At 32.6% G+C, this 19963-nt stretch overlaps 1 protein-coding gene across 3 annotated transcripts in view; it reads left to right on the top strand.

Annotated features, from left to right (window-relative positions):
* The window catches only part of LOC149793166 (DNA-directed RNA polymerases I, II, and III subunit RPABC3-like), a 35740-nt gene extending 17104 nt beyond the window's left edge, over positions 1–18636 (top strand). For 2 of the 3 annotated variants that reach the window (XR_016422726.1, XM_089967092.1), the window contains one exon: positions 17726–18636. Coding sequence is in view for 2 of the 3 variants with exons in the window: in XM_089967092.1 (XP_089823218.1) it covers positions 17726–17843 (118 nt within the window). In the remaining variant the exon portion in view is untranslated. Of the gene's footprint in view, positions 1–4367; positions 4421–17725 lie in introns of all 3 variants that reach the window. The other variant, XM_089967093.1, reaches the window with a different exon arrangement.
* The last annotated feature ends 1327 nt before the right edge of the window (positions 18637–19963 follow it).

The raw sequence follows: 19963 nt of genomic DNA, 5'->3' as shown, positions 1-19963 counted from the left end.
GATGGAGTTAGATTATTTATTCATTTTGGTGAATTCCAATTTTCAGAAGTTTCTGTTGTACATGTACAAATTGTATGGATACTCAGACTTGCCATACATGTACCATTGTACTCAGGCTTGTCATACATGTACAGTTGTATACATACTCAGGCTTGTCATACATATATCATTGTATGCATACTCAGACTTGTTATACATGTACAATTGTATGCATACTCAGACTTGTCATATATGTACAATTGTATGCATACTCAGACTTGTTGTACATGTACAATTGTATGCATACTCAGACTTGTCATATATGTACAATTGTTAGTTCCTGTATGTCGTCTTTTATATGACAATTCACTTATAAAGTTACATGTGTGTTGCCAATATTTTGTATGGAAAATCTGAAGAGTACAATTAATAGAAAATATTTTGTTACTTTTTTGAAAATTATAAATGTATGTTAATGATCTCAGGGTGAAAATTTATAATATTAGTATGCCAATACAAAATTGCAACTTCTTTGGCTTAAATGGTCAATTTTGTTTTCAAAATATCCTGATCAATTTAACTGTTGTTTCTTTATACTAGAGATGTTTATGTCAGAAATGAACAACAACAGTAGAAAATCATATGTGCACTGGCCTTTCCTGCTTTTATGTGTCATTTTGGGATGTTGTACGGAATATTACAAGTATTGTATGTAATCGCTTATAAATTATTTCTAGCTGCATACTGCACAAACCCAGATCTGCCATCACATAATGTGCTGGCAGATCAGGGTCTGTGCAGTTTGTCAAGATTAATCGGTAAAACAAACAACATATACCCTGGTATTATGCTATGGCAGATTAGGATCTTTGTTGTTTGCAGTTGGACTTGACTTATAAATGAATCTGTATGGTATCCACTCTGGAATTTGAGACTGAGCCACTAGTATCAAAATTAGTTAACGACTAGTATCTAAATTAGTTAACGATTCTTTTGTAGCAGAATTGTTTTAAAGTATTTATGAACAGTAAGCCTAAATGTTGAAATATAATCAAGTTCTTTAAGCAGTGGTACAACAACTGTCGTCCAAGCAACCACCACAATTGTATGGGTCCTGGGGGTGTGGTGTGTGGTCAAACAATACTTTTTATAGGACGGAGGCACAGTAAAATTTTGGGGGTGGTAATGGTACTGGCTAGTGACAGAGCAAGGTGACAGTTTCAAAAATGTGTTTAATGTTTTATATATTTTATTCAATTCATCCATGAATTTTTTATTTAACTCATGAAATGTTTCAGCTTTAAGTAAGATGGACTTTTCACATGATTTTTTCTCAGAATTATGATTTATGAAATTTTAAAACTTTTCTTAATTGTATTATTCTTTCTTCTACAATCACTAACAAATTATGCAGAAAAGTATATAAAAAAAACATTCCTTTACAGTTTGACATCCATTTTAGTTTCAGAAATATAGATGAACTCATTTCATGTTGTCTATTTTGAATCTTTGCCAAAATTTTAGGCATATTCATGTACTGTATATATAGATAGATAGATAGATACACACTGCATGTATAATAAATAAGCTTATCCAGACAGCTTGTATATAGTAGCCTATCCAGGTAGACTTTGCTCATACAGGTAAGTCATGTACTTGTTGTGTGTATCAGTATACATAGAGTATATGATCCACATGACCAGGTAAATTTAGTGACAGCAAGATGACATGTTCAAACACAACTGTGAGAGGTTCTGTACAGCTTGTTTTCACATAGGTCACTGTATGTATGCACTGCTATTGACATCTATCTTGGTAAGTGAGCCAGTTGCCCATGATGTTTTACTTTTCTTCTCTTTGATTACATAATTAACACATTTCTTCATTTGTATGGTAATTTGTACATTTTTGTACTATTCATATACTTTTAAATCATTTAATTTATTATGTTATGATAATTAAATCCTTCTTGTATATTTTCATTCATTAAACTTATTTTGATATTATTAGTAGGTATCATTCTAATTATGTATAAAACTTTATTCTAATCTTAACATGATTGTAAATTCCATTAGTAACAATAAATGCTCAGAATAGTATTTTTAAATCTAAACTAATTTGAGAGCTGGAAAATTTTGTTTTAACCTCCTTCCAGAAAGTGAAATAGTCTGTCCCTGAGCTGGTTGTCATCAAACACCTGATAAGTATGGCCTGTGCTATACCAGAGTTGAGGTTTACCTATATAAGAATTATTTTTAAAAAAATATTGTATGAACAGTTTCGAAATGGTGAATTGCTGAAAAATAAATTGAAAGTTTCCATTTAGCAACATTTAAGAACGGTGGTAATGTAATGACTAGCATTGTGGACTTAATATTGTTTTGATGTCCTCCACTGATCTTGAGATTTTGAAATTGAGACTTGCTTTTCTCAGATGTCCTCCACTGATCTTGAGATTTTGAAATTGAGACTTGCTTTTCTCAGATCAATTGTCACATTATACCACTCCAGTGGCCTAGTGGTTAGAGCATCCACCTCGGATGCAAGAGGTCGTGAGTTTGATCTATGGCCAAGTCATACCAAAGACTTATAAAGATGGTACTACCAGCTGCCTTGCTTGGCACTCAACATTAAGAGGTTAGTGTTAGGACTGATCGGCCTGGTGTCAAGATAATGTGACTAGGGGGGGACATCATGCTACATGTCTGCGACATGATGCTTCAGTGCTAGACATCACTATAAACTGTCACACTGCAGACATCGTAGCAATATGACTGAAAAACTGTTAAAGATGCATTTAAAATAAAAAATCACACGCGTGCACTCAAAATTTTAAGATGAATTTTTTCAGATTTTTAACCTCGTCTGTTATATTTTTTGCTGTGCAGCACCTGAATTGTGCTGTGTTTTGCCATCCCTTGAGTTAATTAGTTGGGCTGTGTCCTGTTGCATGTGCAAACCTGATCTTTTCACTGGTTTCATTATGTATGTATGACGAGCAAACTACACAAATCACCCCCAGTTCATCTACATACTATCCAGTCTACCTAGCTATGCAGGCCTTTTATTGGATTCCCTCATTTTCTGAGCAAACCTTGGTAATAACTTCACCAAACAATGTCATTATTCTTCACTGGGAGATCCAAAAACAGTGTTCAGACCAGTAATGTAAAAAGTTGAGCTGAAGTGTCCCCTACCAGGACAAAAGTGGAGTTACAGGTAAAACCCGTTAAAACGCCGTGCTCTGAATCCAAAGAATAACATCACAATATAAGCAGGATCATGTTAACAAATTTTTCGAAAAACTTTCCCATAGAAAATGTGCATTGAAATTTCACTGTCATCAGTTTTAACTAACCTCGTGATCATATATCGTTTGTTTTGTTTGCCAGGTTTCATTAGACATCAAATATACTTCAGTTTTGAATTGTATACTTGCCAATGTGGCAGAAATGGTGCATGGTGAAGTTAAGGTAACATTAAATGCAATGCTGGGATTAAAAATCTGGTAGGGATATGAATTATTGGCTTTTCTGAGAGTATGTATTTAGGATGTTAGAAAGAGAGGTCACCTTAAATTAAGAAATGGGAGTCATGTTGCCATCACATTATAAGTGGAATCATTTTATAACAAAATGCATTATAACGGGTTTGACCTGTATTTATAACATAAACTTTGGTTGTATATACTGTATCTTCTCTATGAAATTCTAACTTATTATGACAAGCACTCACATCATGGACTTCTTAATTTCTACAACAAATACTCACTTTTCCAACATTATATGGTTTAATCAGTTTTGTTTGAATCAAAGGACAGCTCAGTTTTCTGTAATTTTCTTGCCTGTTAATCACAGTCAGTGAGACCATCAGCCAATGAAATTGATAGTTTTATGTTTCTTTGACGATGATTGTCATGCAATCAATCCAGTGTAAAAAAATCACCATAACAATCTTTCATCTTTATTTTCTTGGGTCATTTTTATGCACATTATTGTCACCATGGAGGGAAATTTCTTGAGCCAAAGATGAAAAATAAGGTTGTTCGAAGCAAGGAACACTGAATAAAAGCATGTTATGCAATTGCCAGTCACCAATACATGGAAATAAAAATTAATAATTCCACAGCTTAATTGCACATCCCCACCAAATCTAAATAAAAAGAAAGAGAAATGAAAGAGAAAATGATGAATGTAAATATTGAAGTTAAAATTTTTGTGGTTTTAAATAATGTTTGTGTAAATATAAACATATTGTATGAAGTCAGTATTTGTTCTCACATCTGCAAATTAAAACCTTGCTTAGAAAATCAGGAATCTCATTTTTCAGAATTTAAAAAAAACTATATGTACTGCTTTGAATGACCATATTTTTTTTAATGCATTCAGGGCAACTGAAATACCTGGCATGGCAGCCCATGGCAAGTACAAAATATTTCTGGGCAAGTAATATTTTTATGTTTATGTATTTGTAAAATGAAGGACGATTTGTAAAACAAAATTAAATGTTACGAATTATCTGTCGATGATAAGAACACAGCCTGAGGCTTTTCTGCCATTGCATTTTTTGAGAACTTTTTATTTAGGGTCCCATGCATATTCCAGAGATGATAGGAGACACAAGAGTTTTTCTGAAAAGTAGGTTAAGTAGCCAGGGTACATAATGACCACATTTTTCTTGGAAAATTGCCTGACATTAGATCAGCCTTAAAATTGACAATATCTAATAACATTGTTCACATGGCAAGCTTCCAAGTCTATGGTGATTTAATTACCTGCTGTCTTGTTCTACTCCCTTGGTCCAATGTTAATTAATACTAGTTATCATTATTTAGATTTGTGTAGGAATTGGGTATCCAAACTACTCTTGTTGAAATGTTAGCTTCTTTGGGTCCTTTGTCTGTGTTGGTTTTGTTGGAGTTTTTTCAGGTGGACACAATCACTTATCAGGTAGACATCAATCAGATGTATATATTAAGTTTAAAATCTTGAGGGAAAAGGGACTTTCAAAGTTACCAAAAGTTGTATTTGTCCATAGTCTGCGTTTGCTTGAAACTGCTCCATATAGTTTGCAAAGAAGCAAGAGTTGAGTATGACATGATACAAACTAATATACAATTGTAAAATTGTATTTAAACACTTATATTGCCTATATAATTTTCTTCAATTATATTAGCTGGAAACTGCAATTTTTAAGAGGCTGTTTAAAATTAACTTCATAAAACCGCTTTGATATTTGTAAGCTTGATATAAATTTTGATATTTTTATCATAGGTTTTAACCTTTAGTAAAAAATACATTTTAAACACTTTCTGCCATCTATACTTGCCCACCAAGTTTGATTTAACTGCAGAAAGCATCAACCCTGATCTGCCATTGCATAACATGCCAGCAGATCAGGTTTTATTGTTTATTCTGCTGGCACATCATGCAGTGGCTGTTGGATCAGACTTGTATGTGATTAGGAATGGTATCTTGATTTGTAGCCAGACTGACAAGTGAGAAATATATACTACCAGATTTCCACTCAAAACAATATTTATCACTTAAATTGTCAGTGATTGACACACAGTATTTATAGAATACCTGCATGTCATAGAGGGAGTGCAGTCATTTAGATAGTTTAATGAAGCAATTGGATTTCTGTCTCATGATTTTCGCCTACACACACATATAGATATAGAACATTATGCAATATGTACAGCTATTTGTCAGGTACCTAGGTGTACTGACTGTTGTATACCCTTTGTGGGTGGATTGTAACCACAGATATAAATTAATACTGTACAAGCTGAGACTTGTATGGAATTTGAAAAGGGTATATGTATTTAAACTTCTTGGAATAAAGTTTTCTTTGATATGTGTCCAGATTCTTTTATCACCTGTCCAATGCTTAGTATATAAAGAAAATTGGTGAACCAGCCAAGCAAGTGCACGTGATAATGAATGACATGGTTCATATATGATGATAATGTTAGAAACACAAAGAGATCTTTGGAACTAAAATGTCATTCTCTTGTGATACATGACCTAGAAATAAGTGCAACATATTTCATCAAAATTCTGTCTGCAAAATCCAAACAATCGACACAGTTGACTATGTGAAACTAAATACAAACTGAGGTAAAATGAACGTTGACTTCTGATGCTTGCATTCACTTACAGACTGCTGAGAACAGTGTATATAAAGTGACAGTTTCTTTTAGATAATAGGACCACAGCCTGGAATGTATTCCATTTTAATACATGTATGTAGAATGTGTAATGACTCAGGCTTTCTTTTCATCCATGTGCAGTTTGCATTCCATATTCAAACAATTTGATACAGCAGGAAAAGAACAAAAAACTTTATTGGGAATTGATATGTTTAATATCCATTATTATTTTACACTGCAGCCCCCCCACTCTCTTTCACCCCAACCCCATATTGGAAGGTTAACACAGATGTAGAAAATTAAAAATAGTTTACATTCTGATCCAATATAGAAGAAAAATCATGTTTTAAATTTTAAAAAAATGTTTTAATGTTTTAAAAATTAGTTTTGGATTTTACTTCTTTAGTCTTGGTTTATGTTTTTGCCAGATTTTTTGGGGGGTTGGTTAGTCTACATTGACGAAGTCACACATGCTTTTACTTTTTTATGTGATTGTACTATGTTGGCAGTACTTTTTCAGGACACTCCACTCCTTGGGATCTGGGGTCAGTAATAATTGCATGATTAAATTGTGTCTTTTGATATTAAATGTTGTATGTACAACATGGAACCCACTGGAATTGTTAGTGAAGTCAGGACATCTACAAAATTTGCTCAGGGAATGGTAGATTTGGTGATTCCCTGCTCTCTCTCTCTTGATACATATATATATATATATATATATATATATATATATATATATATATATATATATATATATATATATATATATATATATATATATTTTTTTTTTTTTTTAATTTATTTCTTTTATGGCCATAACTCATGAAGACTTCCTATTGTCAACAAAAGTTATACATGGTTCTAAGTATTGTCTGATGAATGAGATTGGGTTTACAGATCGTGGTAATCGTCGTTATTACAGAAACATTCTGTGATCTGCCAGTCTGATACAGTATTTCCTTTATAAGCAGTAATCAGTATATCTAGATACTTAGATGGATTTTAAGAATGCCTTCTTTTTAAATTCCATGGCTGTCAGTTGATGAGCAATTGACAGGTGCCAGTTCTGAATAATATTTATCACAGGCGATAGCATAGATCTAAAATTATCTTGTTTGTGATAGCAGATCATGGTCATTTCACTGGTGTGCTGTAAATCCTCACATATAAGCCAGATCCAGTTGAATTTTTCAGAAAACCGAGTGAGGTAGTCTGGGTACATAATGACATCATTTTTCCTGTAAAATTTCCTAACATTACATCAGCAGTAAAATTGTCAAATGTAATAGCAGTGGTCATGTGGCAAGTTTCCAAGTATTGCCTGCTATCTTATCCCACTGTCCTGGTCCAATGTTAATTAACATTGTCCTGTAATATATAAGTTACTGTTATTTGCTGTAGGTTAACTCATTTAGTAAGCAGGTATCTTTGTGAAATGTCAGCTACTTTTGCTCCTTAGTCTTCATCAGTTTCATTAGAGTTTCTTTGGGTGGACACAGTTTACAGGTAGACATCAATTATCACAATTATGCTTGTTGATGGACACAGGTAATAGGTGCATACCTGTATTAGTTAATACAAAACTCTTTAATGTCTTGGAGTTTTTTGATGTGGACACATTTAGCAGGTAGGCTGCAGTTATTACAAACTAAGCTACTTTATTTATTGAACTTTAAGAAATAAGTTTTTCTCCAGAATCAAATTTTATTATAGCTGGTTAGTAATGTGAACTTGTGTCATTTTATAGGCATAGTATACAAGTAAGAATGGTAAACAATAAGGATACATGTAATAACTTACAAGATTCTTATATTACTTTGGGTAATTTTACACCTGAAGACAAGAGGTCATTGTGACTCCCTTCATACCAATGATGAACTTTTGCTTGGAGAGAATTAAATTATCTGGAAAGAAATGCAAGGTATTTCACTGAAATTCTATTTACAGAATACAAAAACTGAGACTGTTGATTTGAAACTGAATACAAATTGTGGTAAAAAAGCAACTTTTAGCTTCAGCTCTTAGGATTAAAGACATTCAGCTATAGTACCATTCATACTTGCTTTTAAATTGAGTTCAGCTGCAAGCAACATAGACCTTAATCTGCCATCACATGTGATAGGGATCATGGTCTGTTTTGTCTGTTATGGTTATTACTTCCAACAGACTGCATAGACCTGGATCTGCCAGTGCTCTGTGTGCCAGCAGAACTGCATCTATGCAGTTTGCAGTTGGACTACACTTTTAAGTAAGGGTATGTTGTATAAAATTTACAGTACTGTAATAATTGTACATGTTAATTTCCAGCTGTCACACTGTAGAATCCCAGAGAGAAATGTATGCTGTTTAAACATACATGTGAATAAGATTTATGCTTGTTTTTTTTATTAATTAGTTTACAATAATGGATCCAATCAATTTATTTGGAAGTTATCAAAGCTGATATTGCATTTTCCTAGGTCAAGTTTAATTTCTGGTTTCATAAACTTAAAACTGATGTGGACTAAGTCTATTACAGGTTATTATTTCTCTTTTATTTTTCTGAATATGTATAACTAATCAAAATTTCATCTGTAATAGATGGAATGATACTTGTCAACAATTTTAACATTACATTGTATATAAAATGAGCATTGTTTGTAATTAGTCAGTATAACTTTAGTGTGTTCCTTTCATTTCCTAAAGTAAATATACTTTTGTGCTAGTATATGCCATATTATACATTTCCAGTGCATGTGTGTGTATGTATGTATATATATATATATATATATATATATATATATATATATATATATATATATATATATATATATATATATATGTGTGTGTGTGTATATTGGTCATGATTTGGATAAAGCATAAATTCATTAATTATATATAACAGAATTGAGAAGACCTCTAAGATTTCAAATATTCTTAAATTTGTTAAATAATAGTTGTACATATTTTTTTAAATATAAAATAAATTAAATATGCTGTTTTAATCTCTTCAGTTATGATAAGTTATTTACCTGCTTTTCTTTTAATTCTGTTGATTGCTGAATGATGTGACACACTATAGATTAAATTCATAACATGAATGGAAGCTCATTAACTTTTCTGACTTTAAGTTTACAACACCTACTTTTTGATTTTCACCTTTTGTTTTGATCATGGTCTTTAAATCCTGTTAAACAGTTCAACTTTTATTTCTTTTTCTCTTTTTATTATGTAAATAATTATTTGGTTGGAATTTATTTTCAGTCCTTTACTATCATTATTGGATATTTTTACATGATTTACTTGAATGTTGTCTCTGCAGTGCCAGATTACCCATTAAGCACGCTAGGCATGTGCTGAGCACACCAGTCCTATAGGGGCACCAGAAAAAATTCAAATTAATTGTTGATGACAAAACTGAATGAATTATATATGACCATTTCTGTCTGCATGTTCAAGTGTTTGTATTTGGAATGATGGCAACAATGGTATTTTCCCACCTTTTTAGCTTTTAATATTGTGGGGGTGGGATGATTTTCACATTTTGTAAGAGGAGGGGGGCCATGATATTTCAGTGCTTATGGCCCTGGAAGGCCTTAATCCGGCACTGTCTCAGATATGGCCATAATCCGGCACTGTCTCAGATATGGCCTTAATCTGGCACTGTCTCATATATGGCCTTAATCCGACACTCTCAGATATTTTATAAGAGGATCTATAATACACTGTACTTTCTGTTATCATTTTATCTTTAGTTTTGTACTTTTTTTTCACAAACTGTTTGATGTGTCTTGATAAGTTGTATCATTATTCATAATTTTCAGCTACTTATTAAATAAATATTTACCAAATCTTAGGAATACAAGGTGTTCTGTTGGAAAATGATAATGTTGGAGAATGAAAAAATTGAAGGTGTGAGAATTTCTGACAGTATGGTACAGCAAACATTTAACACTGCTTAAAGGTGTATGTACTGATGATATATATATAATCATGTGACCACTCTGGTGGCTTAGTGGTTAGAGCATCCGCCTCGGATGTGGGAGGTTGTGGATTTGATCCCCGACCGAGTCATACCAAAGACTTATAAAAATGATACTAACAGCTGTGGCACTCAGCATTAAGAGGTTAGAGTTAGGACTGGTCAGCCTGGTGTCAGGATAATGTGACTGGGTGGGACATCATGCTACATGTCTGTGGCATGATGCCCCTGTGCTTGACATCGCTATGAACTGCCACACTGCAGACCATAGCGATATGACAAAAAAATGTTCAAGCAACGTTAAAAATCCAAATCACACACACACATATATAATCATGAAAAGCTGCTATTTAGAAAGTATTATTAAACTTAAATTTCAAATCAGGGACTGACCATTTAGTTTTCAAAGGAATGGGTGCTTTGGATATTTTTCAAACCAGGATAATATTTTTCATTTTCAGTGAGATATTTTTTTTTTTGTCTTCAGCTGCTATAGTGAGTTCTTTTTTTTTTTGTAAATCAGAAATGGAAATTTAGTTTCAAGCTTTTTGGGGGTCGAATTTCTGTTATGTCAATAAAATCATACCCCTGCCAGCAAACCTTTTGAAAATTTAATGGTCAGTCCCTCAATTGTTCATACTCATTCTATCTTATCTTTCTTTTTAACCTTTGCAACTGGATCATTAACCAAAATATATCCTTTCTTTATTATACAGAGCACCATATTTTAATTTTATTTTTGCTTAATCCCACTTCTGAACTTTTATTGAATGTGCCAGGTGCATTAGTACACATTATAAACAGTGATATAAATTTTATGGAAAAAAATGTTTTCATTTGCACACAAATTATTGGATATAGGTAGTGAGAAAAGTAAATATTTGTTAATGTCCTAGAAATTAGATAAATCACAATATATATCTAAATACATTTTTTTATTCAATATCCATTACAGTATTTTGTAATGAGCAGCTATATTATTTGATATATTTTTGTATGTAACTAATGGCTGTTTGCTCGAGTGTGAATAAGTTATATTGTTTTTTTTCCCATTCAGTTGTACATGTACTAACTTCATAACATGGTAGCAGTCCTTCACCTCGTATGTTTTTTAGTGTGGCAGTTTTCCTTATGTATATTAATTAGTATTTAAAACATTTTTAATTGTCAAGCTAAATTTACTTGCTTTTTCATATTTCTTTGTGTTGGGACAACCAACATTACAGCTTTCACCCTTCATGTATTATTCTGCTTTTAAATAATGGCAAATTGCCAAATCGGTGTGATTTCAAATATTTTCAAAACCTAATTTATTTTTTTCAGATATTATTTATTCTAAAATTAAGATCAATGGAAGTTGTTTTTGATTATCAAATAAAGGCATAATGGATTCTCTTTTAATTTTAACAAATTAACTGCTTGCCACAGCAAACATTCTTTTGTCAAGAAGGTAATTTGCATTCCCATTGAAACACTTCTTGAACATATTTGAATTCCAAAAGTGTAAGAATACAGAATGCAAACATAAACTAGAAAGGTACTTACAGCCAGAGGAAAACCAAGCAATCATCAGATTCTGCAAGCTAGATAGTGCTATCTTTAGATTTCTGAATTTCTAACTGCTGCATGCTTTCGTAAATGTTCTGCTTAATTTGTAGTGTAGTTGTCATCATTTCCTTCTGTAACCTCTGTGTACAGGCTGGGATCTTTCAGTTTGGTCCATTAAAACTACTAACAGTTTAATACTTGGGCCCATACAATTAAGTTTTGAAATAAATTAGACACAAAATAATCCAAATGAAAATTTTAAGTGAAAAAAAACCCTACTAATTTTGGGAATTGGGAGGTCTTGAAGATCATTTTTGGAATTCAGATGTGATGTCAGAAGTACTTTAAATTTATTTTAAAAAAGTAGTTTTTAATTTGTATTCCAATGAAATACAGAAGAAAACAAGACTATCACATATGACTTCTGACCAAGTAAAGGAGCATGGGATTGAAAAATACAGAATATTACCCATAATGCTCCAGTGGCTCCATACCAGGTGTGCATTATACATTGCATGCTGACTGTAAATGCATAATCTGGTATGACAGCTTATGGGGTCATCTCACCAATCTTTTTTCCTTGACCTTTGTGGTGTCATATAGAATTACATGTAGACCTGACCTTGAGGTGACCTTGACATCTAACCCAGCCTCATCACCTCTTCACCCGCTGCATGATGGAAACATAGAGCTAAAGCTAACTTAGTGCTAACTTCCAATATTTGTTAATTAATGTGCATGTTAATAATGTATTGCTTCTGCATCATAATTTCAGTAGATTAAATTTTAAATATTTAATTTTAATTTTTTTCATTAACACATTAACCTCTGGAGCTTTTTGTCATTTTCGCCTGAAAATCAAATAGGAAACACATTTTGAGAGCTATTTCTGAATAGACTCGAAAACACCAAATCCCCGGTCATCTTTCATCTTTCAATAACATACTGCCTAGTTGTGTTAGAAACATCATTTTTCATTGGCTATTTGACTTGCACATGAGCAGAAGAGTAAAAGTTGGAGTTCCTTTTTTTTTTTTTTTTTTTTGCTAAACAGAGCCATTATTTTTGTATGGAGACCATTCTTTATTCCAAATGGCCATCTCATCCTACTTTTTGCAAAGGCTCATCTGTCTGTTTGCAGTTCATACCAGTTTGTCTTAGATCTGAGACCAAAAAGTCTAAAATCCGGACACAAAATCAAATTTCAACCACCGGCGAATTTTGGGTAAAAAAAAAAAAAGTCGGGTCCAAAAAATTAGGTTTTTTTTATCTGTATTTTGTAGTGCAACTAGATATTCCAGATTATTTGGTATCATTGTAGAGCTACATCTGTCTACCTTTCTATAATACCACCCACTTTAGTGTATCATGCATGACCATGACGCTACAGAGTTCGGCAGTAGGCTGCTAAGTCATCGCTAGGGGTTAATGTGTTAATACTATATATATATATGTATATATATATATATATATATATATATATATATATATATATATATATATATATATATATCACATGTGTACGAAAGCTTACCATCTGATTCTTTGCTTACCACTTTTATCTTTTGAACCTACATTTATATATTTATTCCTGTTTTAAATTAAAAATGTAATTGCTGATATCTGTATAGATATTTTCTTTTTGAAATAAGTATTTTCTTTTAAAAATCAGTCTCTATTAGGTTATCCTTTTGGGTCACCTGACTGAAGCAGTCCATGTCACATGACCCGGATATGAGAATAATGCTGAAAGCATGAGGAATGTTATGTTGTCAAAGCTAGTAGATTATTGTAATGGCAGGGTGAAGAAACAACGTAACAGATTGTTAAAATGGCAGGGTGAAGAAACAGCATACATTATTTGGACATTTCCTTTGCTATAAGCAAGTTTTTGGATGGTAAGCTATTTAATAATCCATTATGTAACATATCAAGTATTGTTATTTTTCAAAAATATTAATCACATTATTTTTGGTATTGTGTGATATAAGTTCAATGGATATTATGTATAAACTTGGTGTGCAATTTTTTTTAAAGTTAATCAGAAAGTACAAGAGTTATCAGTGTTGTAAATGTAATGTAGTTGGCAATTCCACTGCAGTTTTAAGCAAATTTGTTCCGGAAATCAAATGGCAATCGATTTTCTTCATGTTATAGATAAACAGTAAATTATTAATCAACAGTATTTATAGTATTTGCATGAAATGACAAAAAGAAACAATGTTATATAAAATTGTATGAAAGAGAAACAGTTTGTGATCTGATAGTTCCCCCCCCCCCCAAAAAAAATCACATGATTCTAGGTTGTTTTTCTTTTCTATGCAGTGCTGGTTTCAGTCTTTTCTATCTAATTATATTGTATCCACATGCATGTTTACTGTAACAACATGAAGTGAGATCTGAGTAAAGTATTTTATCAAGATCAGTGCAGTTCGATTTAAATTATGGAGAACAGTGTAAATTTGTATACATTGTTGCATTATGCAAACATCAGATGGGAACCTATGCTATATGGTATTTGCTATTCTGTGCTTCTTATGCAAACAAAGTTACGAATATCATGGTAAGTGGTACTATGCTGGGATTCGGACGATTGGTGGATTCAGTTTTCAGGTTTCCATTAGTTGTTTGCTCTAGGTAGATATTAATGTAAACAAAATGGAAAAAGGCTTTTCCAAGAATGAACAGGGTTATGCTATGCTGAAGACAACATGAAAAGAACTGATTTAACTGAAAGTCACATGAACCCAAAAGTGGATACATATTCAAAGGAAAATAAGTAAAACTTATTTGTAGCACTCTGGTAAATTATTAAAATCCTCAAACAAAGGTCATTTTGGTTACAACTGAAATAAGAAAAATTATCTCTATGGACAGACACAAGATGAATGTCTAGCATGCTTATATTACAGAAAGAAGAGGGAAAATGAGACTCTTTGATAAAATTGAATATTTTGTGGGAAAATAGTTTTCTTGCATTGAGTTCAGAATTCTTGGATTAGGGGTAATGAGTTACCTCTGGTCCAGAGTAGTTGCACCGTGTTTTGATTTTATGTTAAATTGCATGAAGTTATAACATATTTTTAAAAACGATTTTTGCTTTCATTTTCAGTGAACCTGAGGAATCTGTTTATCTGTTTATCTCCAAGCTTCAGTGTTGTCTCAGCATCAAGTTTAATTTCTCTTGTCAAGTCTACTTTGTTAGAAGTTTGACATGGCAGTCACTTTGGTGTTTGCATGTTCGTGTGTCTGTCTGTCTGTGTCCATCCACTTAAAATTAAGATCAATGTTAAAGCGTTGATTGTTAACTAAAAAGAAGGTAGACTCAGCTAAAAGTGAGGATCTTGTACTTTGCTGTCTCCTGATAAAAACAGATTCTTCAGGAAAAAAAGGCATTGTCCTCTCACAAATGTCATGTTTCATGCATTCATTTTTCATTTTTTCCATCCATCAATCTTATCTTATCCCATACACCAACCCTATCTACACTGAATAGCAGCACCTCCAACATTTTAATTGAAATATTTGAATTTAACTGCTAAAAAATTGCTCTATTTTTATTGGTTGGTTGGTGTGGTTTTATGGCAGTGTGGTTAGCTGGTTGTATCGCCATGGTAACAACCACTATCCATACTCCTTCAAAAACGCACTTCTTTTTCGGCCCAGAAGTTTTTGCTAAAATCTGTAACGCTAAAGTTGCTCATAGCTTGAAAATCATTTTCTCACAACTTGTTAATTATTGTCTCTCAGCTTCAGACATCTATCAATTATGTTTGAAACAAAATGGATGTATGGAAAAAGAAAAATGAATGCATACAATAGTTTATTTCATATATTATGTCTGTATTTTGTTTGTTTGGCTTGTAGTCTATTAGAGCAGAGCAGATTTTTTTAAACTGAAACTTGTCTTTGCAGCTAGAAGAGAAACAACTAATTTTAGAAACACTTATATAAAATATATGTCTAATTTTAACATACATTGTAAGATTACGATTATCTCAACAACATTCCTATTTTTTCTCCATACATCTATTGGACATTTTTGAGCTTTTTTCCATTTATTTTTTTTATATTTTTTTTCATTTTCATATTCTGTTTTCTTTATCTCTTTTTTTTCTAGTGTTCATTTATTTATATATTTAATATTTCAACATCCAAATATTCCAAAGATCCTGATAAATGTATGACTCTTGGACATTAACATGGGATTGTCTCATATATGCATATATTTGTTATCTTACTGTCAATACTCTTGGACATCAGTTAGGCATTAGACATATTTGTTATCCTACTGTCAATACTCTTGGACATCAGTTAGGCATTAGACATATTTGTTATCCTACTGTCAATACTCTTGGACATCAGTTAGGCATTAGACATATTTGTTATCTTACTGTCAATACTCTTGGACATCAGTTAGGCATTAGACATATTTGTTATCCTACTGTCAGGTCTCAAGAACATCATTTATGCATTAGACATATTTGTTATCCTACTGTCAGGTCTCAAGAGCATCATTTATGCATTAGACATATTTGTTATCCTACTGTCAGGTCTCAAGAACATCATTTATGCATTAGACATATTTGTTATCTTACTGTCAGCACTCATGGACATTAATTATGGATTAGGCATATTTGTTGTCTTACTGTCAGCACTCATGGACATCATTTAGGAATTAGACATATTTGTCATCCTACTGTCAGCACTCTTAGACATCATTTAGGGATTAAGCACATATTTGTTATCTTTCTGTCAGCACATGCATTTTTATGTCAATTTTTGCCTGCCATGTGCTTTGGTTCATCATTTCTAAAAGTTGATCATACCTCATATTTCTTACATTGTTTTATTCATGAAAGAAACATGGTTTCGTTGCCTACATCATTACAAATATTTCACATGCATCATCTAGCACATAGTTTCACTGAAGTTGCATGCCAATGTTTTTTAACTTTATGTTTACATCTTCCTTTTGAGAGGGGATTTCATGGCGTGAAGTTTTTTGTTTAAAGGTCAAGAAGTTGTACATGTGGTTCTGGGTTAAGGATAATACTTTAAGATTCAAGGTCAAGGCACATTATGATGTTTAAGGTCAAAGGTAAAGGTTCATGGTCAAGGGGTACATGTTGAGGTTTTAAGTCATGGATCCCATGTGAAGGTTCAAAAGCATGGGGCACATGTTCGGGTTTGAGGTCATATATCACATATGAAGGTGCAGGGGCAGATGTTGAGGTTTGAGGTACAGGATCACATGTGAAGGTGCAGGGGCAGATGTTGAGGTTTGAGGTACAGGATCACATATGAAGGTGCAGGGGCAGATGTTGAGGTTTGAGGTACAGGTGAAGGGTCATGGTCAAGGAGCTCAAGTCAGGGTTTGAAGTCATGGATTACATGTGAAGGTGCTGGGGCAAATGTTCAGCTTTGAGATCAGAGGCACATATATAGTTTAAGGTCACATCTTTGTATGTTGTGGTGTTTGTCAGATTCTCCCCACACTTTTGTATTATACATTTTTAGATGTCCTTCCATTGGTATAAAAAAATTGTAATTCTTGAAATAAGTCCTAATATCTACTTGAAATATCTTTCTGAAATAGCTGGAATCATATAAACAATGAACAAAAGCAACCAGCCATTTGGTATATAACAGGTTGTAAAATACAGTAAATAGGCATTAAAGGTACCTCTACACCAAACAATAAACCTGTTCGATAAAGAGAAAGAAAACATTTTTGCAATAAATTTCTCTCTATAGCTGACCATTTGTCCCATATAATCATTTCTACAAATTCCCTACCCTTTACATTGACAGACAAAATATCCATTATCTTAATAAAATCAAGGATACTTCAAATAATTGGTCAGTGCCCTCTGTTAAACATGGATTTTGTCCATTAATTGGGTTTTCCTAAAAAGTAATAAAAGAGCAAGAAAAAACGTGAAATTGCTTGACTCACAGTTTGTCAAGATAAGCAGCATTACAGGTAATTGGTATGCAGATAAATTATAGTTTACTAAAGGTTTCTCAGTATGAAATATATTGTACTTTGTAATTTATTCATTCTTCTCTCATTCCAGTGCAGCATATGTGTCATATGGGGGACTCCTAATGAGGCTACAAGGAGATGCCAACAATTTGCATGGCTTTGAAGTCGACTCCTTTGTGTACCTTTTGATGAAGAAATTAGCTTTTTAGCATCTCAGGAACTTTTTTTAGTACATCTGTGTGTTAAGAGATAAAGAGTGAATGAGTGGAATGAAATGTAAAACATTATGAATATTGGGGACAGCAGTAAAACAATACGATATCCAATCAGAAATTTTCGTTAGTATTTAAAATAAGTGTTTGTCAGGAAAAAAATATTCATTGACATTTTGCTATTTTAATTTTGTATTCAAATTCTGTTCACCATGTTTACACAGCGAGTTACTTGCAAATAATTTCAACATTTAATTTAATCAGTTGCCATATATACCTGCTTACAAGTTGAATCCAACTGAAAAAAATATAGTCCCTGATCTGCCATTGCATAATACCCTGGAAGATCATGGTGCATATTGTTTTCTTCAAATAATTAGTCTTTACAAGCGGTTTAGACCGAGATCTGCTAGCACATTATGCAATGGCAGATCTGGGTCTATGCAGTTTGCAGTTGGATTCAGCTATAAACAAGCTTATATGGTATTCATTATTTGTTTTCATCAAATAGAACAGTCATTACCAGTAAGCTCAGACACTACCAGACTTATTTGGAATATTCATTTTTCATTAATCATTTCTTCTGCAATTTAAAGTGAATCCTCTATTTTAGCAACAATTTGAACAAGAAAAGAAACTTAATTTTTAATAGATCAGCCATTGTCATTTTACACAACTTAAAATTTCATTTGCATACAATTTTTGCCGATTCACAAATAGAGATAAATATAATAGAAAAATGTTCAATTTTATATCCATGTCAATAATGAATAAAACAAATTCATTGTTATCTGTCTTTGTACTTTTCACTTTTGCCTCAAGTACTATGTATACTCAGCAGTCTTCAAACTTCATGTTATCTGAACACAGAAACTGGACTTCGAGACATGGCTCATTAGAGAACATAACCTTACAGTATACAAAAAATTGTAGAATAATATATATTCTCTTGTAAGTCAAGTTCAACTGCAAAGACCCAGATTAGTCATTGCATAATATGCCAGAAGATCTGGGTCAATGCAGTTTGTTAGGAGTAATCTGTGGAACTAGCAATGTTGGACCCCAATCCACTGGCACATTATGCAATAGCAGATCAGGTTCTATGCTGTTTGTAGTTGGATTCAACTTAAAAATGAGTATAGACATTATACAGTGGACTAAATTAAGAAATTTATTCTCAGTAGTGAAATGTTTTTTTGGATCTTTTTTAATGTTCTGTCTGAGTTTGTATGTTGTGCACAAGTGGTATTTGAAAATTCATGCCCACTATTCTGAAACTTTGTTTAGCTGAAGCTCAAATTCAGAATCAGATGTGATCCTTCATGTATATGGTAGTAGCTGGAACTTGACAAGCTTGTAGGTCAAAAATCATTTACATAATTTTATAATTCTAATCAAAGTCTGAGAACTTAAAATGTTTTAACACATTGAGCTTGAGCTTCAGTTTTCTTGTAGAAATTTATGAAGAATACAAGCCAAGAAAATGGACCTGAGACCCCAGATCCTTTAAGCTTGATATTCTGTATTAACCAGTCACAGCTCACTTTGCACCTGATGGTCTTTTTAGATTGTCTGAAGCTGAAAAATGAATCTGAAGCTCAGACTTTTATGATTTCCAGGCCAGGTATGACAGACCTTTGCGTTTCCTATGGTATATAACACTCCCCATAAGAGCCACAGAGTATACCTCCTTCTAATGACGTACACAGTACATAATAACACTATCCATAAACAGATAGAAGCTATAGAGTATACATTCTTGTAATGAAGTACACAGCACATAATAACACTATCGTCATGAGCAGTAGAGTAAACCTACTTGTAATGAAGTACACAGTTCATAATAACACTACCCATAGAAGATATAGAGTATATCTCCTTGTAATGAGGTACACAGTACATAATAACATTACTGATAGGAGCAATAGAGTAAGCCTTCTTGTATTGAAGTACACAGTACATAATAACACTACCCATAGGAACCACAGAGTATACCTCCTTGTAATGAAGTACACAGCACATAATAACTACCCATAGGAGCTACAGAGTTTATCTCCTTGTATTGAAGTACACAGTACATAATAACACTACCCATAGGAACCACAGAGTATACCTCC

The sequence above is a fragment of the Sinohyriopsis cumingii genome, chromosome 8, assembly GCF_028554795.1.
Source record: "Sinohyriopsis cumingii isolate HCF-2022 chromosome 8, ASM2855479v2, whole genome shotgun sequence".
In the NCBI taxonomy this organism is placed as follows: Eukaryota; Metazoa; Mollusca; class Bivalvia; order Unionida; family Unionidae; genus Sinohyriopsis; species Sinohyriopsis cumingii.
This window is presented reverse-complemented; position numbering and strand designations above follow the sequence as displayed.